Source organism: Vipera berus (genome assembly GCF_964194415.1).
Source record: "Vipera berus genome assembly, chromosome: 2".
NCBI classification, from domain to species: domain Eukaryota; kingdom Metazoa; phylum Chordata; class Lepidosauria; order Squamata; family Viperidae; genus Vipera; species Vipera berus.
In genome coordinates, this window is record NC_138203.1 from 118,205,858 (window position 1) to 118,233,822 (window position 27,965).

At 43.2% G+C, this 27,965-nt stretch overlaps 1 protein-coding gene across 2 annotated transcripts; it reads left to right on the plus strand.

Annotated features, from left to right (window-relative positions):
• Positions 1–408: 408 nt before the first annotated feature.
• Positions 409–27,656, plus strand: LOC308662538 (phospholipid phosphatase 3-like). Of its 2 annotated transcripts, XM_081318463.1 has the most exons (7): positions 409–783; positions 1,192–1,430; positions 12,914–13,071; positions 13,512–13,792; positions 16,141–16,198; positions 18,699–18,875; positions 26,428–27,656. In XM_081318463.1, the coding sequence occupies exons 2-7, from the start codon at positions 1,250–1,252 to the stop codon at positions 26,527–26,529; spliced, it is 957 nt and encodes a 318-aa protein (XP_081174589.1). In that variant the 5' UTR covers positions 409–783; positions 1,192–1,249; the 3' UTR covers positions 26,530–27,656. The 2 variants fall into 2 exon arrangements, with proteins under 2 accessions (XP_081174589.1, XP_081174590.1); XM_081318464.1 differs by lacking the exon at positions 409–783 and having other exon boundaries at positions 1,154–1,430.
• The last annotated feature ends 309 nt before the right edge of the window (positions 27,657–27,965 follow it).

Here is a 27,965-nt window from a genome sequence, read left to right on the forward strand (position 1 = left end):
GGGTTAAAGTACAATTCTCTTACTCTGCAGATAATTTGATTGGATACACCTGACCTTTGCTCAGGTGGAGCAGATAGCCGAACGCAAGCTGTGCGCTTGGCTCCCACGCAGGCCAAGTGGAGGAGCAAGGATATGGGGTTTTGAGAAGGGGGAAGAAGGCGTTGAGTAACGTCGGTGAACATTGGGACTATTCTTCCAGAACTTCCACCTGACCTTGCCTCCTGACAAGGCCCGCCCTCGGAGCTAGGCGTGGGGAGCGCGTCTGCCGCCAGAAGCTGCCGGCCGATGCGGTTTCTCCCATCCCGGGAAGCTTTCGGCGGCTCTGGGCACGGAACTCTTCCGACGATGGCCCACAGCGACGAGGGGCAGAGGGTTGGCTCGGGGACCCACGGCGCGCCGCCCCGAGCTCTCGCCCTTCGCCCCTCCCTGTTGCTTTCTGCAGCTTCCCAAGAGTTCAGCGGCAGACCGGCTCGGAAGTAAGCCGAGGGGCTTACGCGCAAGTGCACGTGCGATCCAATTCGATGGGTCTATGACGCGAATTGGATCGCGGCCGCCTGGCGACTTCCTTTCCCGCTCGGACTCTCCGGCAACTCAGCCGAGCAGAAGGGAGGGTAGAGCGGGCGCGTCAGGAAAGGAAAGAAGCCGAGGAAAGGCCAGCCGAAACCGACTTGAGCTTGAGCCGAGATTCAGCCCCGCCGGGAAAGAACCGAGTCCCTCCTCCTTCCCCTCAGAGCTCTGCAGTCGCCCACCCGGACGCGCGAAGGAGAAAGCGACGTTCGCCAGGTGGGTCTCTGCCCCGAAGCAGCTGCCGCCGCCCAAGCTGCCCCGTTCCCTCCACAAAGTTCGCTCAGCTGGGTTCCTCCGGATCTGCCACCTCGTGGCGCAGGGGGGCGAACGTAAAAAGAGCCTTGCAAAGCGTCTCCTTCGCGACGGGGCGCGCTGGGCTAATAACTGGCAGAGAAAAGTTACCGGTTGTAGTTTAACCTCACCCCCGCCCTGTCCACCTCGCCGCCTCCAGGCCCCTTGGAAGGTCGGGCAGAATCGCCCGAGGACCGTCGGAAGCCAGGTTTGCCTTCTTTGCCGAGCCCGACGTCGCTTTCCTTATTTTGCTGCCAAGAGCTACTGCCTGGATCCTAGTTAATCGTCTCTCCCCACCTGGAACCAAAGCTCTGGATTCTGTTTTCCTTGCAGGCGCTAAGACGTTGGATCCAACTTGATCCTGCAGAAAGCAAACTGACCTGAACAGATCATGCAAAACAATCACTCTGAACTCCAGAGTCAGGCCCTGCAGCCTTTACAGTGGCAGAGTGAACACAGAGAGGTCCGGGTGACCGTGCGGAGCTCAAGAATCCAGCCCACTGCCTTTGCTCCTCCACAAACATTGCTGAGGAAGACCTTGGTGGCCTTCGATATTGTTTGTTTACTTGTGGGTGAGTGAAGGATGGGGGCTCTGCAATTTCTACATAGTAGTTTATCAAGAGATGTTTTGCCACTGAGAAATGAGAAGGAATTAAATAATCAACTTTTTTGCAATAGAGGTGATGGACCAGCTTATTTTGTACTGCTACCTCCTTACCCATATAACTGGGTATTCTTGCATATATCATGTTTCTTGTCTGAACCAAGGGGAACTAGGAACCTCCAGCTTCCCGCACTCTGATATCGTTCATTGAGTAAAACCATATCGTCTAGAATTCCCACCATCCTGTGCAGGTGTAGAAATGATGAAGATTGCAGTCCAACATATCCAGTGGGTAATGGAGTGTTGAAGGATTCTTGTAGTTGAATTAGTCTTTATCTGAAAATCTAGAAAACAAAAGTTGAATCATTTCTGTTTTCATCTCTGGTCATTTGTACATGCCTAATTTATGGGGCAGCCCATTTTATATTGGTTTTGGATAATTGAGGATCTGGTAATGCAGTACCAAACTTGTTATCATATGGAAGAATCAGAGTAACCAGTACTGGGTGCTCCAACTGGGCATGCCCAGCTGTTATGTCTACATCGGTACAACAAAGTTGGAATATGCAGCTGAAACCGCTGCTGAGATATTCATTTAATCCTCCACAGAGGACTTTAATTTAGTCCCTAGCAGCTGCTGTGGAAATTATGTCACCATGAATCATAGTGGTCCATGGCTGGGATGGAGCAAACAGCTCTTGGCCAAAGTTAAGTCTTCTGAAATAGCTTTCTGATAGGGTGTTAAGTTTATGACACTGAGTTATCAGGTTCACTTCCACTTTCTTGCTCTGCAAGTGCTCTGCTATAGAGGTTGCTGTTGGGAAAGCAGCAACAGTGAGTGGGTGCCATGTGGCAGTATCAGGAGAGATTGTAATGGATGCCACTTTGCCTACTCTCCATTCCAATGAGATAAGTATCCAATAAGTAGTTGCTTTCTCACTAACACAGAAAGAGCCTATAGAATGGCTCCTTGAAGGTTGACAAGATCTGCCAGGAAAGCCAGTTGTATAGCCATTGGTAAGTATGGCACTTTTAGGAGTACTAAGGACCCGCCGGTACAGGTTCCTTCGCCTTTATTCAAGGGGAGGTAGCTGTTTGGAAGTCAGAACGTTTCTGCACATTTGTGCTTCCTGGTTAATGATCTTCTTATTGGTTAATAATTGTAGGGAGACGAGAACAAATTCTTGAGAAGAATGAGCAATCACAGCAAGCAGAATTTTAATTCTTCGCTATACCCACTGATTTCCCCCCACCTTCTGCTGGACTCTTCTCATACTTAAGCCTAGCTGTGGGGGGTGGGGGGTGGGGGGGGTGAAATACCTAGGAAAGAAGTTTGAAACCCTTTTCCATAGGTCACTCCCTGCAACTATCCTCAAATTCACACAGATATTAATAACAAATGAGGGTTGGGCCCCTTTTGGTAACATCTGATTCTGCCCTGTAGAAATAAATCTTGGTTATAATATATGATGGGATACTTGGAGATGTTTGGGACAAGACAATGGGCTATTTGCACCAAGTCTTTGCCTTCTCTGAATCCCATCAGAATTAAGCCTAGGATCTGGGTTGGATGAAATGTTCTGGAGCCATTATTGCAGGAGACAGGGTCCTAAAAAAGGGAAATGGACATTGATTCTTTTTTCTTGAAGATGTTTCGCTTCTCATCCAAGAAGCATCTTCAGAACTGAAGAAGCTTCTTGGATAAAAAACTAAATGTCTTCAAGAAAAAAAAACCTCCAGTTGGCTTTTGAAAAAGCACCAGGATGACTGAGAATCTTCATAGACTTTAAAAAAGGGAGTTGCAGGAGACCAAGTTACTCCAGTGAACTCAGTTCAGTCATATTTCTGCCTTCTGACATTTCCTAAGGCTCTACCCATGCATATGCAAAGCTTAATATTGTCTCCAACCCTAGGGGCTGCTTTTTAAAATGTATGTGGCATTTTCTAGGAAGTTAAATGATATATATATATATATATATATATATATATATATATATATATATATATATATATATATATATATATATATATATATATATATATATATATATATATATATATATATATATATATATATATATATATATATATATATATATATAATCCCATTTATATCCCGCCCTTCTTCGAAGACTCAGGGCAGCTTACAATCTAAAGCACAAATCAATGTGCTTAGCAATAGCCTTTATTCTATGTATATGCCTGCTTATTAGGGCTTTCAAGCGGCATTATTACAAAGTCAGCTTATTGCCCCCAACAATCTGGGTCCTCATTTTACCTACCTCGGAAGGATGGAAGGCTGAGTCAACCTTGAGCCTGGTGGGAGGCGAACCTGCACTAATTGCAGGCAGCTGGTGTTACTTAAAGAGGCATCAGCCCACTGCTCCACCAAGGCTCTTGTACCAGGTTTTGTGCTCACAAACAGCCTCAATTTTATGCTAGATGATCCAGAATAATAAGGGAACTTTCAGACAGAGCTGATGAGGGAAGGCTCAGTTTAAATCCAGTCCATCAGAAAATTTTGGCTTCTTCCCTTTTCAGCCACCGTCTGGCAGGGTTTCAGCCAGTGAGAAAGACAAGAGTGTGCTCAGTACACAGAGAAGTGTTTGGTGCTTGGAGACAGATGTAAGACCATCAGAAAGAGCATTCATCAGAATGGCACAAGGTCTAGCTGGGGAGGAATTATAGAAATAGAAACAGGGACTCCTAGGGTTGGAAGGGACCTTGGAGGTCTTCTAGTCCAATCCTCCGCCTAAGGCAGGAGACCTTATTTAAATTCTTATCTCCTCATTCCAGGGGGATATTCCATTTTTGCATTTCAATAAGCCACTTTTTTCTTTCTTTCCAAGCTATGTTGTACATTTTTGAAGGCTAAAGTGCTGTGTTTCAAAACACAAAAGCTGAGGCCAGCCACAGTGCTAATGGGGATGATAGCTCTGAGCAGTCATTTGTGTGTGTGCCCTGCTGTTACTATAGTTTTTTTTGGGGGGGGGGGGAATTCCTAAAGGACTTAAAAGGTGACCTGGTTGGTCTCCAGAGAAGCCGTATTTCACTTTTATTTAATTTTTTTAGGTAAAAAGTTCTGATATGAAAACCTAGCCCAGACTGGATGGTCTGTTGTGTTCCAAGTTGACATGGAGCCTGAGAAAGCAAAGGGGAAAGACAAGAAAGACAGACTGGAGCAAAGGGAAAGAATTATTTTCACTGTTTGCTGACATTGTAGAGATATCAGTTTTCACTCACTGGCTTGAAGGAATCCTGTCTTGGGGGACTTTAACCTCTTCAAGGGAGCCTGTTTTTAATAATAATCACAAGCAAGTATAGAACTTTGTCCAGATAAGGACAACTCCAGTGTTCCCCAACCAGCACGCCTACCCATCCTAACCATACTTTAAGGGAGTGGGTGTTCCAAGCCATTAGGGAGACATCAGGTTGTGAGGTTGCTTTGAAGTATTCAAAGACCTTCAGATCTTTTATCTTGTAATTCTTAGAACAATCTTGTTATCCCCATCATGCAGATAAGGCTAAGAGAAGAAATCACCTGAGGTCACCTAATGAGTTCCTGGCAGATATGAATTTTTAGTGGCTAGTTGTAGATTTGAGAGATCAAAGGTATCACTTCAGTTCACAACTGGGGCAGAACAAGCTATAAAGTATGTGACCGCATTTGAAATGTGACACTATCTTTACATGTGAAGCGGGGGGGGGGGGGGGGAATGGATGCTAGGAAAATACCCATTTTCTTCTCCCACAGAATTAGCTGTAAACAAGATCAGGGGTCTGAATGAGAGAACTGCATATTACCTAGCTTTATTTTTCAATGTAGTTTAATAATTAGGAATTCCATCTGGGAATTCTGGAAGCATTCCAACAATATTGGATTGCAGCCTAATTAGATTCATTAGGAAAATACCCTTTTAATAGATACACAACAAATGTCAGACAAGCAGCTTAGAAGAGAATGCAGAAAGGAAATAAAGTAAGATTAACTGATTCTAGGTATATTTAATCACAGCTTGATGGGTGGGGAAATCTGATTTGTCCCTAGGCAGAGTAGCTATTATCTTTGGAACAACTTTGAATTAGACTTTGCAGACAAATTTCCTAGAACCCTATATGTGTTCATAAGTTGTAGGAGATGGGATCTACACTTTCCATCTCAGACACCAAAATATCTTTCATCACTGTAGAAAATAGGCTTAAGTAAGTGTCAATGCTTCCTTAAGAACCCCTTGTCCCCAGTATAAAGCCTGCTTTTGCGACCAAAGGTATTCACCATGCTGGTTCTCCTTTGTGTAGGAATTAGGAGTGGAAACTTCATAAACATCACAGAGATAGACGATGATACACTGACTACCATATGTCAGATGGAAATAGGCACACTGGTTTTAGATTTCATTCAGAAATAGTTCTCCCGTGTGGTACAGTATACTGTCAAACTATTACCAGTAGCATGTGCAAACATTTATTTTAAAAAATTGGAAATTGTTCAGCAATGGCCGCTTTAGAAAAGTCACAAGACAGCTGCTGCCCTCCAGGATCTGAAATATCAAGGAACACTTTGAATGAGTAAGATTCGTTTTAAGTTATTGCTGCTGACCTCTGTGATGGATAGTTGTTCTGTCTGCGTGTCCATTATCAAATAATAAAACAAGAATTCTGCATAATAATAATAATGTGCACCATATGATATGTTATTTGTAGAAGCTAGTCCTGAATCTTTTTCATACATTTCATTGGTTCTTGAATTTTAATACTTTGAAAAGGATATTAGAAATTTTCCATCCAGTTTCTTCATAATTTTATAAATGTCTATTATTCCCAGGCAAGTGTATCTATAGTCAGAGGCAGATAAGTTAATGACTTTGGGACAGATCTGGGTGAAAGGCAAAATTAAGCTTTGTCTGGAAAGCAGATCGGTTTGGAAGTTTGGATGATCTTTCCTATAACTCTGGAACACTGGGAAATTGGGGATCTTTTCATCATCCATCATGTTGTATCAATAGTCATCTTATGACTCTAGACAATTTTAGGCCAGCATTAGGTAGATGCTAGAAGCCAGGTTGTTGGAAAATTTGACCAGACCCTAAGAAGGAGATTTGCACCAAGGTTGTCAGGATGGATTGATATGGATGGCTAGTAAGGAGCTGACTTGTTTAGGCCACTTGTTCATCTGCAGAGTTTGACAGAGATCTGGAAGGAGCTAGAGTTCAAGTTGCAGGCAATTTGGCAGACTGGCAGTGATACCGTAACAAGGTTTGTTCAGTGGTGGTGGGTGGGCTGCTAGGCAGGAAGAGGCATCCAGAAAGTATCTCAGATAAGAATTGGATTGTCCCTCATGTGCTGACCCAGAAGTACTTGCAGCTAGCAAAGCTCAGGTTGACTTGGGACAAGCGGAGTTCAAGTTGTAGGTAGGCAAAACCTGTTCCCAGAGAAGAAAGATCCTGGTTTTATCCTCAGCTGGAACAAGAGCCTGCTTCTGTTTCTGCAGCTGATCCCAATCCAGTTTTGTGGGCTTCCTCCAGCCTCCCCTCTACTGCTTTCCTACTTTTAGTTCTTCATGAACCTTCTCCTCCTTCCCTGAAGAGGGAAGACATCACAGGCTGAGTCTTGCTCTCCTGGGTGTTGCTGTGGGAGGCGGGCGGACAGGCTGCTGCCTGTTTTCAGAGACCAGGAGTAACACCCTGCCAAATACAATGTCAAAGGAGTGTCATTCAGAGCTCAGAGCAGGCCCCTTTTGTTGAGCAGTTGAACTGTAGGAGATAATTGCTTTGTAGTTGAAGGCTGGATGCATGCATTGTGCTAAGCTGCAGATTGTTTCTATCATGGTTTGTTGAGGAATCTGTCTTGCAAAGAAGCACAACAATCATGGGTTGTTTGGCTTACTTTGTTTCCCCACTTTTTAGCTGCTCTTGTTTTGCATTTCTAGTGAGTCTATTAGAAGAGAGTGATACACACAAACAAAAAAACACAAGCAAACCAGGTCCCCCATCTGCTTTGTTTTATGCAGAAAATGGAACATGTTGTGCGATTGTGATTGGATTGTGTGAATCCAATCAGTTCTTCAGATGGGGATCATCAACCTGGTGGAACCGCTCGGCCAGTCTCACTGTTTGTTAGGGCTGCACCTGGGCAGTTGGCCAAGGGAGGCAATGGGAATACCTCGGCGCCAAAAGAAGTGGATATTAATAGCTCCCTCCAAGTGCCAAGGAAGATCTACATGCATGGCAGGGCTGGGGCACCATATAAGGGGAGCTGTGGGTGGGGGAGGGAGATGATTGCAAGAGATGACTATTGTGGGAACCTGGAAAGTTTATTTTGTGAGCTAGCAAGCAAGACCTTCAGAAAATTAAGAAAGGGGGTAGGAGGAAAATTTGGATAATGCAAAAGGAATATGTAGCTTCTTAGCAATACTCATCAAATAAAATCAAAAGATTGAAAAGACAGGTATTGGCATAACTGAAACGTGTGAGGCAGGCTTGTGTATGGCCTCAAAGGATCAGGGGTTGTTACTAGCCACGCCCCAGATAATCAACATGTCATCCCTAAAACCCCACTGCTAGCTATCCCACCCCAATCAGCAGCTGGGGGGGAGGGGTAGATTCATTTGCATTTTAATGAAGGAATATGTTCAGGAGCTCTCAAGGGGGAGCAGGCCTCACCTTTCTTTTTCTAGTATCTAATTCTAGGTCTCTGGTTCTGGTCTTTTGAGTTTTTTGTTTGGTTCCCTTTCATCATATTCTAGTACTGTTGTCTCCTTCTGCTATTTGCTACTCCCAAGAAAGACAACAAAGTTGAATTCCCAGAGGATCCAGTTGGCAAAATTCGAGAAAAAGGGAGGTTACTTGGGGGGTGAGGGGTGTGCATAGATTCCTATGCCCGGCTCAGCTGTCCCTTCAAGGCTTAGACGCTTGACAGAGAAACCCTGATTGTCACCCTGTGGCATTCTCTGCCCTGATGACTGTTTTGTCCCAGCTGTCTGCAGCTTGTCCCTAGTTGGGTTGCAAAAGGTATTTCTATTCCTGCACAAACCTCATTTGTTTAGCCTACCTGAATCCTATTCTTGCTCCTAGGAGGCTCCAGGTTCTGTTAGGTAGAGAAACACAGTTCAGTCATGTCACGATGCATTTGATTTGACTTTGCTTTTGAGCATTGGGTGAAGCAAACCTTGTGGTTTGTAAACGGTTGTTTTTCCCTGGGACACTAAATGAATCTAGTCTTAGTACAGGTAGTCCTCAAATTATGACCACAGTTGAGTCCAAATTTTTTTTTTTACGGTACTTTACTTACTTTTATTAAATTTGTATACTGCCCTTCTCCCGAAGGACTCAGGGCGGTAAACAGGGCATATATAAATAACAATACAAAAATTAAAAAGGAATTAAACAAGCGCCTGGTTTAAAAAAAATACAATAACAATAAAAGACCCATTAAAAACCCTAACGTTCCCCATCAGGCCAGACCAGCTAGTTCAAATAAGTGGGTCTTCAGACCGCGCCGGAAGGAGCGAAGGTCCGGTGCCATCCGGAGCTCAACCGGCAGTTGGTTCCATAGCGCCGGAGCACCCACAGAGAAGGCCCTCCCCCTGGGGGCCACCAGTCGACATTCCCTGACCGGAGGCACCCTGAGGAGGCCCTCTCTGTGGGCACGCACAGGGCGGAGGGGAGTTGATGCCGGCAGCAGGTGGTCCTCGAGGTACCCCGGACCCATGCCATGTAAGGACTTGAAGATCATAACCAAAACCTTGAATCTCACCCGGAAGACAACTGGTAACCAATGTAGTTCGCGGAGCAAAGGTGTAACATGGGAGTACCGGGAAACTCCCAAGACAACTCGCGCGGCCGAGAGTTGCTAAATGAAACATTGAAGTGAATTTTGCCCTATTTTACAATCTTTCTGGCCACAGTTGTTAAATGAATCATTGCAGTTGTTTAGTAACACAGTTGTTAATTGAATCTGGCTTCCCCATTGACTTTGCTTGTCAGAAGGTCGTAAAAGGGGATCACATGATCCCCCGGGACACTGCAACCGTCATAAATCTGAACCAGTTTCCAAGCATCTGAACTTTGATCATGCGACCATGGGGATGCTGCAACGGTTGTGTGAAAAAAACAGTCATAAGTCACTTGTTTCTGTGCCGTTAGTAACTTTGTACAGTCACTAAATAAACATTTGTAAGTCAAGGACTACCTGTAGTTGATTCAGTAACCCCAATTGTGGCTTAGTGTGTGCATTGTGTCATCTCAGCCAATGACTTGCTAAAAGTGCATCTACCGGTAGTAAATATTGTGGTAAAACCATAAATTTGGGGAACTGTTTCCCAAGTTCAAGTCTAGAGGCAGTTCTGCACTACTGTTCTCCCATGCTGATGCCAGCTGAACTATAAACCAGTTTAAAGAAATTCTATGCAGGTTGGGACACTTCAGCAGCAACTTGCCAGGAATTCAGTCTGGACTATTGGCTGCTATGTACACTCTCTGCCCCCCAGACAGTTTCCCTGTTGCTCTGCCCTCCCAGCTTCCCAGGAAAGCAATTGCCATTCGCTCTATTTTCCATGGGCTGGGGAGGGGAGAACCAAGCAAAAGCTGAGAAAAATGCAAGAAAGAAGCTATTATTTCACCAAATCGCTGCTTAGGTGTGCTTTCTGATACGTTAACTTTGAAAACAGTTTTTAAAAACTATATAATTAAACAAAAGCAAAAGGTTATTTTGAAAATGGGGGGGGAAGGAAGCTACCCTAGCGAGAGTAGCATGCAGATCCAAAATGGCACTGTCCTTCCCCGTTTCTCTTCAGCCAAGTCCCCCTGTCAAGAATGCCATAAGATCATTCTCAAGGTAGCTGTTGATGGAAGAGGAGCCTTGCGTGGTAAAGTCTATGCTCTATGACAGCATTTCTCAACCTTGGCAAATTGGAAGATATGTGGAATTCTGGGAATTGAAGTACACATATCTTCCAATTCACCAAGGTTGAGAAGCACTGGTCTGCTTTATGAGAAGGGTGTGTTCAAGAGCATAAAAAAGCCTCTTCTCATATAAGTGTAGTAATGCCCGAGACAGCCAATTAATTATAAAACAAAAACACTGGTTAGTTTCACATCTTATGAGGGTTATTTAGGCATAGCATGTTGAGCAAGCCTTATTCAACAAATCATGATTTTAAAAAAATAGCTTAGCACAAGGTGTGAACTAGGATAGAGACTCCCTCAATCACATTATAAAACCATCATCCTTTCAGCAGCAAATTTTGCTTCTGTCATCATTCATATTTCTTTCCCCATGATTTGGGTTAGCTTCCCACCTACCTAATTTTGCTTTTCAAAGCATCCAACCACTCATTTGTTCCTTTTTTTAATGTGGTTTGGAATTGTGGGGAAGCTTTTGGTAACATTATGTCTCCACTCAGACACTACACTTAACTAGATTGCTAAATAAGCCCATTTTCTTGGTTTGTACATACAATCCCTTGAATCATGATCAGGATTCAGTGCTAATAGAAAGCTAACCAAGGAGAAAACAAATTGCAGCATGTTAGGCTTATATCTGACCTAGCTAACCTGAACGTAATCAGTGGGCATCAATTAGAGCTACTTTTTCTCACAAATGTAAGCCATTCCTCAAACTCACTTTATTTTTCTTCAGCATTAAGCTTGAAAGCAAAAAGATTATTTTGGCTGAATGAGGCAGAGATGCATTCACCACCTTGTTTAGTTAGCTACAAGTGAGGAAAAACATATGAGACCTAGAGAAGAAATACAACTACAGTGGGGTTGGTTTGATTTGGACTTACATGCCATGTAAATCCAGTCACTGTGGTTCAGCAAACCGCAACTTCATTTCATTCCCTCAGTCTAATAATAATAGCCTACCTTGTATACATTTAATTACTTAATTGCATTTTATGATGGTGAACCACAGGCTTATTGCTCCCTTTTTTCCAATGAAGCTCAGCGAAGAATTCATAAGTTTTGCTTTTCTTAAACTACAGTCAGCCTTGTCACCTCATCCCAGATAAACTATTGTTGGTCTTAAGCCGTCGTTGTTGAAATAAACCATGGTAAAATGTATGCATTGAGGCTTGTCTCAGATTAGTATCAGATGACATCTTAAGTAGTAAATCAAAACTGTAACTGTTTTGCAGCTGCATTCAGGGAGAGAGGAGAACTTAAGTTGCAGAAGTGCTTGTCCTCAAACCTAATGCAGGTTTAGGTAGTAGATGTGTCTCAACAGAAGGAATAGGTCAGAAATGAGTAAACCACCATATAGCATATAGAGAGAGACTTACTTTAAAGTTCCAAAGGAAAATCCTGCTGAGCAGGGTGTTGGACTAGAAGACCTCCTTGTCCCACACTGCCAAGCTCTGTTCTGTGTTCTGAAATTCTTACATGTATTATTTATTAGCGAAATGTCAGTTACAGGTGCTGCATACTTGGAGGAAGGTCCTGTGAGATACAAGAATGTTGTCGGATGTATTTCATATCTATGTAGACACTCTCTCGCTGTGTGTCCCCCTCCCCAACCCTATTCCACCCCAGTGCAGCATTTTGCATTTCTCAAAGCAAGCAATACATGCTGGCTGTTCCTTTCTAGAGGATGAATTTAGCCTAGACAGGGACTATATCTGTCTGCTTACCGGGGATCAGCCAGGCCCCCGAGAATTAGGCTAATTTTGTATTTATATGAATCAATGTCTTATTCTGATCATAAGAAAGTATACTTTAATAAAACATAAGAACTAGAATTGCCCTCAATACATGACAGCTAACATTTATACTTCCGGAAGGCACCAAGCTGGGAAAATACCGGTGTGTTTTTTTTCTTTTTCCCTTGGTGTGGGGTCCTTGGTACTCTCTGAGCTTGGTGGTTTTCTTGCAGATGTTTCATTACTAAACCAGGTAACATCATCAGTTCTAGTAACTTAACAATAAATGGCCTGACCAAAGGACCTCCGGGACAATTCCCACCCACACTGAGAGCGCTAGAATTTAAATTGAGAGCAAACCCCACACCTTACTAGCACTGATGATTTTAACTAGATTGGTATTCTATATCTGCAGCATTGTTTATATTTTTCTATACATTGCATTGTGATGTTTATATGATATGATTAGGGATTATTAACATTGCATTATTTAGCTGGCATATAGAGAAAGGAAAGGGAAAAATATATCAACGTTAATTATCATTTAGGATGTCAATATTATAAGTATAAAATTTGGTTTTTTCCATCCAAATGTAAATATAACACTAAAAAGAACTGCTGCAACTCATATCAAGTGATCAGATAGATGATAATGGTTTCAGTCTTAAGCTAATTACTTAATATTAAGATCTCCACTGAATTGTTACCCTGTATTGTGTGAGTATATTTATATGCTGATAAAAGATAAAGCAAATTTAAAGTTAAAATAATAAGAAAGGAAAAAAAATAAAAGAATTGTCCTGTTTCTGTAGCGTCCATCCCATTCTTCATCTGTGAATTTGGCCTCGTTTCTCCAGTGCGTCGTGGCTTCTTCTGCAATGACAGTAGCATCAGCTACCCACTGCAGCATACTGAGACCATCACCGACACAGTGCTCATTTCAACAGGCACCCTGATCTCCTTCCTAGCAGTAAGTCAGGAGGGAGGGAAGGGGGAAGAATGCTAGGTCATTTTCTACAGCTCCTGACTGTGGAATTCCCATAGCCAAATGCTCAAAGAATTAACTGTGTAATTAGATACATTTCCTTCACCAGGTTCCCCTGTTAAGCATAATGGCCTCTGTATCCCTCTTGAAAACCTCCAGGTTTTCAGGAAGAGATTGGATAGCCATATGTCTGGAATGGTATAGGGTATAGGTTGGACTAAAAGACCTCCAAGGCCCCTTCTGACACTATTATTCTATGTTCTCTTATATCAATGCTCTGTAGTTTTTTCATTAAAGATGGATCCCTCTTTTCTCTTTCTCAGTGCATATCCCATATCCCATTACCTAAGAAACATTTATTCTCCTGTGTCTACTTCCAAATTTTAGAATTGCTTGTAGAACAACTTCTCTGTTCTTTCTTGCAGATCACTATAGGCGAAATCTTCCATGTGCATTATCTGCCTCACAGATCACGCTCTACAATCTCCAATCCTTATGTGACTGCCCTCTATAAAGAAATCGGGGCCTTCCTTTTTGGCTGCTGTGTGGGTCAGTCGCTCACTAACATGGCAAAGGTTGCTGTAGGTCGCCTCCGTCCACATTTTCTGGCTGTCTGTCAACCTAATTTCACTCACATTGTCTGCTCTGCTGGATACCTGGAGGACTATATTTGCACTGGTAGCCGCTCTAAGGAAAAGGAGGCCAGGTATGTATTGTGACAATCTCTCCATGCCCAGCTTCCCCCCCCCAATGGCGTATGGACAACGATTCACAGAAAAAGTGATGGATTGTGTGTATTTTTTATTCCTGTTATTTCACAGGCATCATAGCCAAGCTGCATGCTTGTGAAAAAGATTCATGGACTGAATCTCCCTTTTCCCTTTTCCTTCTGATGCAGCAACCTTCCTTGATCTGATGGCCTCCAGCTAAGTTAGTTTCCAACCCAGGCAGTGTGTCACACTAGCCAGAAAAGATAAGAATTGTGTAAGTCTAGCTCAAAGGTGTGTAAAGTGAGAGCAACCTGCAGGTCCCAAGTAGCTTTTAGTAGGCCCTGGAGCCACCAAAAAGTTCCCAAACAGAAACAACAAAAAAATCTATTAATGTGTGCAACTGCAGCCTCAAAAGCTTTAAAAAAGCATGACTCAGTCACAAAATTGTGCCGATGCTTGATCTGGACTGTGATGGAGAACAAACAGGCTCCAGCCTCCAAAGTGATATCAAGAAGTTGTCTGTCTACAGGCATCAGTGCCGGGTATCAACCTGAAATCAACGTACTTGCTGCTGCTGCTGCTACTCAGGCTGCTCGTTCATCTCTCAAGTTGGTATGGAGGGCCCCACTAGTTTTTATCATGAAATGTCCTTTGGAGGACAGACCATAAGAGAGAGAGAAGAACCTGAAATCTCAAAAATGAGAAAGTGAAGCCAATATATTAGGGTACATCTCTAAATCCAAGAAAGAAAATGATTTTGATGTAATAAAGAGAGACAGCCACTTTCTTGCCCCAAATGGCAAGTTTTGTTCACTCAGACTACTGAATTAGATGGACAGTTTCAAGAAGTGGCAAAATGTTTGTCCATGCCCGTGGAGAAGGATGTGAGTAGTATATCCCTTGCAAGAGACAAAAATCCAATAGAACAGGAAGGAAAAACCTTGGATTTCCCATTCTGCCATACTCAGTCCTGCAAGTTCCAGCCAACAAGGTAGAAGGCAATTCTTATGCCATCCAAGGCTTAGATTATCTTTGGAGAGTAGGAAATCTCTTTTCTTTGTTTTACCATTATATGTTTCTCCTGATGTGATGTTCAGCCTTCTCCTCTGCCATTTCCATTAATCTCTTCTGGTTCTTCCTGCTGAAACACTCTGCAACAGATGTGTTTCGTGTAAGTTCTGAGGATGTCTGGACTGAGGAGGTATAAGTTGGAACAATGATGAGCAATTAATCCAGTCAGAACTAGAGGTCTGTGCCGTTCAGTCTGTCATTATCCCAGCCTCAAAGGAAGAATGGGATCAGATTTCATTTTAGAAGCAAAAGAAACATGTGCAGAATCTATCTTCTACCTGCAGTTTACCTCTTTCCAACTTCTCTGTTCTATCCCTATCTGGCTTTCTCTGATTTGAATAAATTTACTGTGGGCTTAATCATGATGGAAGTGGAGGAGACAGAACACTTTTAAAAAACAGGGAGGACTGATAAATAAAATGGATCAAGTGAGGCTTCTGTTAGAGAACAATGCATTTATCATATTGCAGTTTTATTGTTAACTTGATCCAAAAGCTACAGTCAAAACTGACTTCAGCCTTCACTGCTTATCAAGCCTTGCAAAGCTGGCAAACTCAAGAATCTCTTGGATTTCTGGAAAAACCTTTATTGCTAGAGGGGTAATGTACCAAGAGTCTCAGAAGCCTGTCAAAGCACTTCTCCAGATCAACTTAAACCTAGCCTAATTAAGATGGAGTTACTGAGTCTCTTTCTCATATTTCCCCCTTTCTCTGTTTGTTTCCAGGAACTGTTAAATAAAGCTATCTTATCTGGGCTACAGAAATCTGGATGCCCACTAACTGGCAGCCAAGAGAACTTTCTGAAGCCTTCGTTGTGTAATCAAATTAATCTTGTCTCTGTGTACTCAAATTAATCTGTGTCCAAATTTTCAACCGAATGAAAATTATGAGCATGTAGGTCTCTCTAAAACACGGGTGTCACATAATGTATTGTGATGTATTGTGACGTTTTTGGCCTTTGCGGAGCCGGGGTGGGTATGGCCTGTGCATGATGCATGTGGCCTGTGGACCACCAATTTGACACCCTTGTCCTAAAATAATGCATTTTAATTGCATTGAGTTCTGGGGTACTTATGATTAATATTGGTGGGATTGGAGCTTTTCAGGATAGCCATCATATCATGAAAAGGGCATCAGAAGAAGGTGGTTTACTGTAGTCAGATTAAGGTTGTGCAGTGATCAAATTGCACAGATTTTGTGGTTGGAGTCAGTATACCAAACTAAGCAGTACATATCATGTCCTCTCCAGAGAAATATCTTATTTTCTCTTCCAGAAAATCCTTTTACTCTGGGCATGCCTCCTTTGCCATGTATACCATGATGTACTTAGTGGTAAGTTCCTCTCTTCAGGTTTACAGAAGTGAAGTTTGGGAAGAGGCTAGATCATCACACTACATGAACCACAGGGAAAAGGAGACAGACTCATGCAGGCAGCAGCCCACTGTGGTAGCTGCTTAAACATAACCCAGTGGAGGAACAGCCTTGTGACACTGGTACAAGGTGCTCTCTTAAAAATTATTCATTAAAGCAAACACCCTCAAGCTTTATACTGGTGTGGGAAATACAATTGGAAGATGTATCGTCTGAAGAGTTTGCCTTAAGGAGTAAGCTCCTCAGAGTTCGTTTTGTTTTTGCCTTTGTGAATGGCAGCCTTCATAGCAACACAATCCTAGATAGCAGAAACTTTTACAGACTAGTAGGAAAAAATGTTTGGTACTGAGTTAGCAGGCATCCTGAAATGTATTTTGTCTGCTCTCTTCTTGCTTCAGATTCTGATTTTAGCTTCTGAATTTTCACTGGCTAAATACATTGAAAGCATATTTTCATTCCTCTTCCAGAGAAGGGAGATAGGTATTCTCTGCTTTTTTACATACATTTTATTCAAAAAATTAATACAGAATAAAAATTAACAAGAACTAATATTTAAAATGAAGGAGAAATGAAAGAAGAAAGGAGCAGAAACAAAGGTGCAGTAATCAAAGGAAAAGAAAAAAGAATTATAAAGAAGTGACCTGATTTTCTTTTACAACAGTTATAAGAATAAATACAAAATAACCTCTTACTTTGTGTTTATCGCATTGTTTACAATTTCTATATTATTTTTATTCTAGTACTCAATACCATATAACATCATTTTTTTCTATTTCCCACAAATAAAAGGTTTTGAATCATCATTATATTTAGACATTTAAATTTAAAGCAGTCAGTTTGGCCATCTCAATAAATTCCATCATCTTCACCATCCATTCCTTCACTGTTGGTAAAATCGCATCTTTCCTCCTTTATACATATAATAATCTTGCTTCAGTCATCATATAAAAAAAACAAGGTTCCATATTTTTTTCCTAGCTGCTTATCATTCTATCCCAAAATACAAACTCTGGCTTTAATTGCATATGAGTCTTTAAAATCTTCTGTATTGTTATATCTAATTGAGTCCAAAATTTCCTGACTTTTTTTATCCATTCACCAAGCATGATAAAATGTTCTTATTATTGATTACATTTCCAGCATAAGTTTGAAGAGCTTGGAGATGTGTTTTCTAGATCAGGGATCCCCAACCCCCAGTCTACGGACCGGTACCAGTCCACAGCCCATTGGGAACCAAGCCGCACAAGCTGCGAGTGAGCATGCAAAGCTCCTTTTGTGTAAGCAGCAGTTGTGCGTGCAAAACCATCTCCTCTCCCTCTGCCGCCACTGCTGCTGGTTTGCAGAGCTGGAAAGATTGGGGACCCCTGTTCTAGATTACCACCACTGAGCTCTGGTCTTGAGGCAGATCTATCCACAAACTTCCACCGATTTAATATTAATATTTAATATTCATTTGGATGGAAAGCTAGTTATGCAGAACTTAATACCCCTCCCAAATTGCCACTTCCATTATGGAGGAAAACAGCAAGACTGTCTGATTTATAGTATGAATTTGCAACATAAATGGTTAAACATAATATGAAATAAAATAGCAGTACTATACAACCCAGCCAATTTTAGCGAATTCAGTTTGAAGTTGACTAGTGAGTTGTTTGTGGAAATAGCAGAGGAAATGGACCAGGCCACAAGCCTGAGACCTTTTTCTAAAACTGAGGAAGGGGCTATCTCCTCCCAAAGAAACGGACTCAGAAAGAAACTCTAAGCCCTTCATCCGGAGTGGGTGGCAAAGAGGTGCTCATTTGGAATACCCCGTCTCTGCTGTTGGAAAAGGTTCTTCCCAATAGGTCCAGCGCACTGTTTTCTGAAATCTGCCACTGTCACTGTTGTCATCCTATGCCGGGGGTCTACAAAACGTAGCACACTTATGTAGGAAAGAGGGCAGGTGAGGAGAAGGGTCTACTACTCTCCCACTGTTCCCCTCACATTTGTGTTGCTCTCCATGTGTAGAAGGCAGTTATGAACAACTAATTTTCAAGGCAATATGAAATCTGGAAAATTTTCAGTTCTGCATAAATTGTCTTAACTTTGTTTTTAAAAATGTTGCCATTAATTGTTTTTACAGCTGGAAAATATAGACGGTGAAAAGGGTTAAAGTTGTTGCTCTCATCCTTACTTTCCTTTTTCATAATAGAATCTGAAAGATTTCTAATTACCAGTATAAGGCATCAATTGGTTAATCTATTATGCTAAGCAAAAAAGCTCCATTTATTTGCATTTCCATGCTGAATCTAGCCAGCCCCTTCCTTTAATTTTCCAATTTCTCTGGAGTGTTGCTCTGAGATTCCTGGATCATTGTCATTGCTTCTGCCAGAGTGCAGATTTAAACAGATTGCGGTGTGGGGGGGGAATTATGTGGGGCTTCTGTTTCCTAAATATTCGGTTTTCATTGCTTGCTCCCCAGTTCTACCTGCAGGCCCGATTCACCTGGCGAGGCGCTCGATTGCTACGCCCACTGGTCCAATTTGTGTTATTGATGCTAGCCATATACACGGGGCTGACTCGCATCTCAGACTATCAGCACCATCCATCTGACGTGATTGTGGGACTGTTGCAAGGAGCACTTGTAGCCTGTTGGGTGGTAAGTTACAACCTGTGTTTGTCAGTCAGTCTGGGCCTCTTTTGCCCCTCTGGCTGCCTTTCAGAGAATGAGAAGGAGATCAATACCTGACTTTTATACCTGGGGAAATCCTGGAAAAGATAATCAAGCAGCAGATTTGCAAGCATCTAGAAAAGAGCAAATCTATTACTAGAAGCCATTAGGAGTATGTTAAATACAGATTATACCAGGCAAAACGTATTGCCTTCTTTGATAAAGTGACTGAATTAATGGATCAGGGAAATAATGTGAAAACAGTTTACTTAGACTTCAATAAGACATTTGGAAAAATAGACCACAATCTACTCCTTAGTAAGGTAGAAAAATGTGGGATAGACACCATCGCCACCAGATGGACTTGCAAATGGTTTACTAATCACACTCAACATGTAGTCTTCAATAGTATTACATCTAAATGGAAGGAAGCATGCAATGGGGTACCTCAAACGTCTGTCGTAGGTCCAGTTCTCTTCAACATCTTCATAAATGATTTAGATGAGATGAAAGAAGGGGATTTCATATAATTTGCAGACAACTTTGGAAGATAAATTCCAGACACAGAAAGACAGACTTGACAGACTTGAATTTTGGGCCCTATCCAACAAAGTGCAATTCAATGGTGAGAAAAGTAAGGCCTTACATTTAAGAAGGAAAAACTAAATGCACATGTATAGAATAGGTGGTACCTGATTCAACAGTAGTGACTGTGAGTGGGACCTAGGTGTCCTAGTGGGTAACCACTTAAGTATGAGCCAGCAGTAAGCTGCAGCTACCAAAAAAGCCAATGCAGTCATAGACTGTATCAACAGAGGGATAGTTTCAAGATCACGCAAAGGACTGCTTTATACTGCAATAGTAAGACCACCCTTGGAATACTGTGTTGTCACCATGATATAAAAATAAATTGAGACTGTAGAAAGAGTGCAAAGAAGAAGAACAAAGATGATAAGGGGTCTAGAGGCTAAACTGTATGATGAACAGTTGCAGGAACTAAGTATGTCTAGTGGTCTAATAAAATAAGGATTAGAAGTAATAGGTGGAAGAGAGATCCATCCTAAAACTAAGGAGAAATTTCCTGACAGTGAAAGGAATCACTCAGTGGAACAATGGCTTGCTTCCAGAGGTTGTAAGTGTTCCTCCATTGGAGGTTTTCAAGATGTTGGACAACCATTTGTAATGGTATAGAGCAGGGATCCCCAACCTGTGGGCCACGGCCCATAACTGGGCCAAGGCTTCTTAGCCACCGGGCTGCGTGAACAGTTGGCCAGTGCGCGTACTACCCCTACTCGTGCTAGCACTTCTCCCAGCGTCACGTGGGTGCTTCATGTGGGCATTAGCCCTACCCCGAACATTGTGCGGGTGCTAGACCTGCCTCCAGCATTGCACAGGTGCTAGCCCCCACCTCCAGTGTCACATGGGCACTAGGCCCACCCCGAGCATTGCGTGGGCAATAGGCCCGCTCCCAGCATCATGCACACACACCGCCCCTGTTTGCATCACTCATGCACAGGGGGCCCCATGCCTGCACCTTCCTTTCACTCTGGGCCGCCAATCTAGAAAGGTTGGCAACCTCTGGTATAGAGTCTCCTGCTGAAGTAGAGAGTTGGACTAGAAGGCCTCCAGGGCCCCTTCCAACCCTGTTCTATGTTCTTTCTGTCATTCATGAGGAGAAAGATCTAAAATGAATTAAAGTGTTATCTTGAAAGTCCTGTTTATTAGTACTTTTTCCTCTTATACTTCTCAGAATTCACCATCCAGCATGAGTCTTTGGGGAGTTGAATTTCATTTGTATGGTGGAGAAAAATCCAACTCTGAAAGGCTGGTTTAGATTAGATTAGATTAGATTAGATTTATTAGATTTATATACCGCCCTTTCCCGAAGGACTCAGGGCGGTTTACAGGGCATTTTAAAATCATATCAATATAAGTACAAAGTTAAAAGAGAATTAAAAGATTAAATTATCCCTGAAAATAAAACCCCAGTTAAAATTCTCAGCCTGGGTCAGAGAGCTCAAAGAGCCAGGTCTTCAGGTCCCGGCGGAATGAGTGTAGGTCAGGGGCAGTCCTGAGCTCCATGGGCAGCTGGTTCCAAAGGGCAGGCGCACCCACAGAAAAGGCCCTCTCCCTGGGTGTTATCCGCCGGCAATCTTTTACCAGCGGCACCCTGAGAAGACCCTCCCTTTGCGAGCGCACTGGACGAAGGGAACTTGATGCTGGCAGCAGGTGTTCCCTCAAATATCCCGGACCCAAGCCATTTAGGGCTTTATAGGTCATCACCAGCACTTTGAATCTCACCCGGAGGGCAACTGGAAGCCAGTGCAGCTCACGGAGTAGAGGTGTTACATGAGAGTATCGGGAAACCCCCATCACAACTCGCGCGGCCGCATTCTGCACCAGTTGTAGTCTCCGAATGGTCCTCAAGGGCAGCCCCATGTAGAGAGCATTGCAATAGTCTAAACGGGAGGTCACGAGTGCATGAGTGACTGTGCGTAGGGCATCTCGGTCCAGGTAGGGTCGCAACTGGCGGACCAGGCGAACCTGAGCAAAAGCTCCCCTGGTCACGGTTCGTATATGATCTTCAAAATTGAGCCGTGAGTCCAGGAGAATGCCTAAGTTGCGAGCCTTATCAACGGGGGGTAACACCTCACCCCCCATCATTAAAGGTGGAATAGTTTGGTTAGCCCGAGATGCCAGTACGCAAAGCCACTCGGTCTTGGCAGGATTGAGACGAAGCCTGTTTCTCCCCATCCAGACCTGGACCGCCTCCAGGCAACGGGACATCACGATGAGGGCATCGCTGGGTTGGTTCGGGGTGGAGAAAAAAAGTTGGTGTATTGATGATACCCCACCCCGAAACCACGAATGACTTCGCCCAGCGGTTTCATATAGATGTTGAACAGGAGGGGCGAGAGAACCGATCCCTGAGGGACTCCACAAGCGAGAGGCCTTGGGGTGGATCTCTGCCCTCCCGTCAACACCGACTGCGAGCGGCCCAGGAGATAGGAGAACCACCGTAAAATGGTGCCTCCCACTCCCAGCCCCCTGAGACGTCGCAGTAGGATACCATGGTTGATGGTATCGAAAGCCGCTGAGAGATCTAATAGGACTAGGACAGAGGAGCAACCCCTGTCCCGAGCCCGCCAGAGATCATTCACCAGTGCGACCAGTGCCGTCTCCGTGCTGTGCCTGGGCCTGAAACCTGATTGGTACAGGTCCAGATAATCCGTTTCCTCCAGGAACAGAGGAAGCTGATGTGCCACCACGCTCTCAACAACCTTCGCCAAAAAGCGAAGGTTGGAGACTGGACGATAGTTATTTAAAACAGCTGGGTCCAGGGCAGGCTTTTTGAGGAGTGGTCTCTCCACCGCTTCCTTCAAGGCGGCGGGGAAGACACCCTCCTTCAAAGAAGCAGTTATTACTGCCTGGAACCAGTCTCGTGTCCCCTCCCGAGCCGCATAAACCAGCCAGGAGGGTCACGGATCCAGCAAACAAGTGGTGGAGCTCAGCTTCCTCATGATCCTGTCTACATCATCAGGGGAAACAGGATCGAACTCAGTCCAGATAACATGCTCAAGACCGTCCAATTCCTCTACGTCAGACTCCGCCCAGTTTACCTATTCCTCCCTTAACATAAACTCTGGCCTTGTTTGCCCAACACATTTAATGGAGGTGGGGGCTACAGGGAAGCATGTCGTGCAAACAGTTAAGTCTAATTAGCATTGGATTTAAGAGGTTTACTTTTTAAGCATCTTTAGATCCTATGACACCCAAACTGAGGGTTAGCCCTCTGATCTGGCTGCTGAAACAAAGTTGTAGAGTAGTCCCCCACCCCAAAAGGGACTTATATAGGAATGGTGTATTAACATTCCCACAGGCAGGGATTGACAGTCTTCCGGCCACTTTTGCAGCAACTGTGAGGATGGTGAAAATTGGTCATTCCTATTTGACTAAATATTGTTGACTGTGCCACTGGAAAAGAAGAGGTGACCAAGTTAGCCGTATTGGGCAGTAGGGAGCCTGTGTGGCGATGATGCTTAAGAACAACTTCCCTTAACTTCAACTGAGGTATTGCCAAAATAAAGCAAGAGATAAGGGCTTCCCTTTGGAAGCTAAAAAAAAGAGCAGGGTGGGTCAGGAGAAGAAACCAGCAATGATGGGTTGGGTACAATGGAAGATGTAGCCCAGCGGATGTGAAAGTGGACAGATGTTCTTATATGTTCTTATATGCAGAGACTGACTTTATTTATTTTAATTCTATACTAAATCCTATAATGTTCTATACTATGTAATCAAAAATAAAGTGAATCTGTGCAGATTGTGCAAGTTAATGTGTTATACTTTCCTTTTTATTTTGCATGATCTTTTTTTTTAGAGAATCCAAGTGATACAGGTTATTGGACTAAGATCAGAAACCCAGGATTAACTCTCTATTTGTCTATGAAGATATTGGGGCCAATGGGTTTTTTCCATCCTGATTCATTTTACAGTGTTTTTGGAGGGATGCAATTGGTGGAGGAAAGGCAGATAAGAAAAACTTACCTGTAGTCAGGGGTGTACTGTACATCCACTGTAAAATAAAGGAGAACAGCATGATGGTGATAATAAAAAACAATATTGAAAATGGTGATCTAATATATTAATGCCCTTATATAAATAAATGGTGCAACCACATCTAGAATATCTAGAAAGTTCAGAGGAGGGCAACTAAAATGATCAAGGGAGTGGAGCAGTTTCCCTATGAGCTAAGGCTGCAGTATTTGTGGTTTTTTAATCTAAAAAGGAAGAGACTAGGAGGTTTAAAAGATTATGCATGGTTTGGAAAAAGAAGACATTTCCCCATACTGGAACCCGAGGTTATCTAATTAAACTGAATGCTGCAAGATTTGGGGCAGACAAAGGCAGGGGGATTACATTACATGTATTTAAACTTTGGTATTCACTAGCAGATCACTGCAGATGGGGACTGTAGCCAAGAAATTAAAAGACGCTTGCTCCTGGGGAGGAAAGCCATGGCAAATCTAGACAGCACACTAAAAAGCAGAGACATCACCCTGTCAACAAAAGTGCGTATAGTCAAGGCTATGGTCTTCCCAGTTGCAATGTATGGCAGTGAAAGCTGGACCATAAGAAAGGCTGAGCGCCAAAGAATTGAAGCCTTTGAACTATGGTGCTGGAGAAGACTCCTGTGAGTCCCTTGGACTGCAAGGCGATCAAACCGGTCAGTCCTAGAGGAGATCAACCCTGACTGCTCTTTAAAAGGCCAGATCCTGAAGCTAAAACTCAAATACTTTGGCCATCTAATGAGAAGGAAGGACTCACTGGAGAAGAGCCTAATGCTGGGAAAGATTGAGGGCAATAGAAGAAGGGGACGACAGAGAATGAGGTGGCTGGATGGAGTCACTGAAGCAGTAGGCGTGAGCTTAAATGGACTCCAGAAGATGGTAGAGGACAGGAAGGCCTGGAGGAACATTGTCCATAGGGTCGCGATGGGTCGGACACGACTTTGCAACTAACAACAACATTCACTAGCACAAGATGTGGTGCTGACTACCAGTTTGGCTAGCTTCAAAAAAGGATTGGATCAGTAAATGGGGATCAATGGCTATTAGGCTACAAAGCTGTGGGGTTGCCTCTGAAGGCATTCTGCTGGAAGAGTCCTGGGCATCTTGGCTGCTGTGGGTAAAGGCTGCTGGCCAATCCAACAGGGCATTGCTTGTGCTCTTACCTGCACAAGTGTATTTGATCAAGCAAGCTTGAAATTGTTTCAAGTAAGGCTATTGTGTTTGGACTAACAATATCTGGATGACCACAATATCTGGATGCAGCTAAGATTTTCAGAGAATTCTAAGATTGTCTTCCCATCTTAATAGTTGCTGGATGTTTACAGCCCAGATATGATAACTCCTAATTTGCAGTTGAACTGATTCTTCAACCAATTGCTGTTTATGTGTTAGTTCTGCTCTCATAGGAAAGCCCACAGACATGCTTCTGGTTTGCAGGGTTGTGCAAGAGTTAGTCCTTATTTTGGACCAGCTAATAAATACTTTTACATACTAAATACATAATTACATGCTGATTGCGCAACTATGTATTACAGCTCATCCGGTGTTGTATCCTGTTTCAAAGGTCAGACATGGATCTGATGTTCCCAGACACTCACAAGCTCGGCTCAAAGGCCACTGACCTATGTTCCCATTTGCCCACCAGCAGATTTTTTGTGTCCAGGTTTCATTTGGCTATTATAGAAAATTGCTATTAATTGGTCTGCTAATCGTCTTCTCTCACTTTTCGAGCTGTTAATGCTAGTAGACATTGTGGCAGTGAATCTTTAGCTAAGGAAAAATACGCGGTGGCTCAGTGGGTTAGGATGCTGAGCTTGTCGATCAGAAGGTCGGCAGTTTGGCAGGTCGAATCCCGAGTGCCGCGTAACAGAGTGAGCGCCTGTTACTCGTCCCAGCTTCTGCCAACCTAGCAGTTCGAAACCACATAAAAATGCAAGTAGAAAAATAGGGACCACTGTGGTGGGAAGGTAACAGCGTTCCGTGCGCCTTTGGCATCTAGTCATGCCGGCCACATGACCATGGAGACGTCCTCGGACAAGCGCTGGCTCTTCGGCTTTGAAACGGAGATGAGCACCGGCCCATAGAGTTGGAAATGACTAGCACGCATGTGCGAGGGAAACTTTACCTTTATAAGGAAAAATAAGGTTCTTCTGCCTGTCCTATTTGTAGTACCCATAACATTATTTGAATATAATCTGCATGAAGTCTGCTCTAAACATCGTGAAAGAGGGGACTGAATATTTAACCTATATCAGACATGTATCACTTCATAAAATGCTCCCTCCCTCTTTATCTGTTTTTCCCTCCAGCTCACATATCCCCCCCAATACCTTCACTGTTCTTTCTACGATAGGTTCTTTAATTCTTTCACTCGCCCCTTTTCATTAATCTTTTCCTGCTCTTTAAAATCCATAAGGATTCTGTTGCTATGTTGTGGAGGAAATTGACGATGGCTAGCTGAGTTAGAAGGAACTGGTTTGGGAAGTGAGCAAAGTCACAGGGCTTAGCACAACTGCCAGGAAACACACACCCTTGTAAGTATTGTCTGTAGACAGCCTGGAGGAACTCATTCCATTTCCTACCCTGGTTGTGTGATTCCAGCCCCTCCCATCTGCCTCCAGCACAGCAAAGGGATCACAAGGCTGAGATTACTGAAATTCAGAAAATTGTGAATGTTTTTAGGAAGACACAAACTGAAAGCAAATTTATGGAAATTTGAAATTCATAACATTTTGATCAGTGTCTTCTATTTCTGATATTAATAGCCTAGCCAGTAAATCAGAAACTGGGAATACTTAGTAGCCGTACCAGAATGTTGGAAGGGACCATTTTGGCCAAAGATTTAAACTGTAGACTCAGTGCAATAATAGTGGATTTGGATGTTGTCTCTTAACTGTGCTGACCTTTTTAGTAGTTACTGTTCTAAAGTGGTTGGCTCTCTTATGCCATTTTTCTCATCTTTTCCTTTGCAGGCTTTCTATATTTCCAGCATGTTTCACTACAAGCAGCAGCCTCATCCTGTACCGTCAAGCATCTTGGACAGTCCCAGCTCAGACCACCAGACAGATTGCTAGGAAAGACTCAAAGATAGACAGAGACTACTTCTGTTTTGTTAGCTGCAGGACCTCAAACAACTGAGCCATTGGCTGGGCATTCACAGCTGTACAAACTGCATTGGCACAGTGGCACAGTCACAACCAGCTTGGGGCTCCTTGGAAGCACTGGTCCCTGTTGGATCAATGGCCACCACTACATCAATTGATAGAAGCACCAGGAGGAACAGCAAGTGGTGCGCTGAAGATCTCCCCTTCCTCTGAGTGTTAGGCAGGGCAGCCTGGTTTTCATTGAGATGGGAAAACATTAGACCACTCCACACATCTTCTTGAGCCTCTCTCCTATTGGAAAACACCAATGTCCATTCCTGTTGGGCTTTCCTTTAGAACACAAAATCCACTTTTTAAAAACCAGAATTATTTAGGAAGATGCGCCCTTCCTCTTCACTGATATTGAGGTGATCTCATCCCTGAAGTAGTAGTATGCACTCAGATGACGGTGCTTGGAGAAGGATAACAACTGTGGAATATTTAGCACCTGTGGTTTTATTTCTACTGCTTTGAAAGGTAATTGAAAGTATAGGTGGGAAGAAAGTACCTAACCTAACCACTGTAGGCATCTTCCAATTAGGTTGAGATAGCATCTGCCAGCTGTGCAGCCAAATCTAAAAAACTGAAGGTGTTACAGGCCTAACCTATCTCATGGGTGCTAGATTGCAGAAAACTGGTATAGAAAAAGTCACAAAAGACCTGATGAGACCTTTCTGTCTTCTAAACCTGATCTCTTCCACCCCTTATAATGTGAAAGATGTTTTTGTAATAAATGGTACTGACAATCACATAATAATGGTTGCAGCTGGGTAAAAGTTAGTTTGTAAACCTGAAATAACCTTTTCTGGATTTCAGAGTATTCCTTTCAGCCAAGTGTGTGGAGTGCTAAAAATGAGCCAATCTCTTTTTGTTTAGTATTAATATATGTAGGATTTTGGTATCTGAAACAGGATACATTCCTAACATATTTAGCTTTCATTGAAGACAACTTTGTGGTTCTAAGGATATGTAATCTCTTTCCAGCTGTGATTCTCTCTAATCACACTTCACTGGAAACAGCTGCAGTGCTGGCCAAAGAACTTGGGTCTCAGAAGAGATTGTATGAACAGAATCTTATCAGAATCTCAACAGAGCCTTGGTGGAGCAGTGGGCTAATGCCTCCTTAAGTAACACCAGCTGCCTGCAATTAGTGCAGGTTCGCATCCCACCAGGCTCAAGGTTGACTCAGCCTTCCAAGGTAGGTAAAATGAGGACCCAGATTGTTGGGGGCAATTAAGCTGACTTTGTAATAATGCTGCTTGGGGGTTGTGTGAAAGCCTTAATAAGCAGGCATATACATAGAATGAAGGCTACTGCTAAGTTTGTAAGCCGCCCTGAGTCTTCGGAGAAGGGCGGGATATAAATGG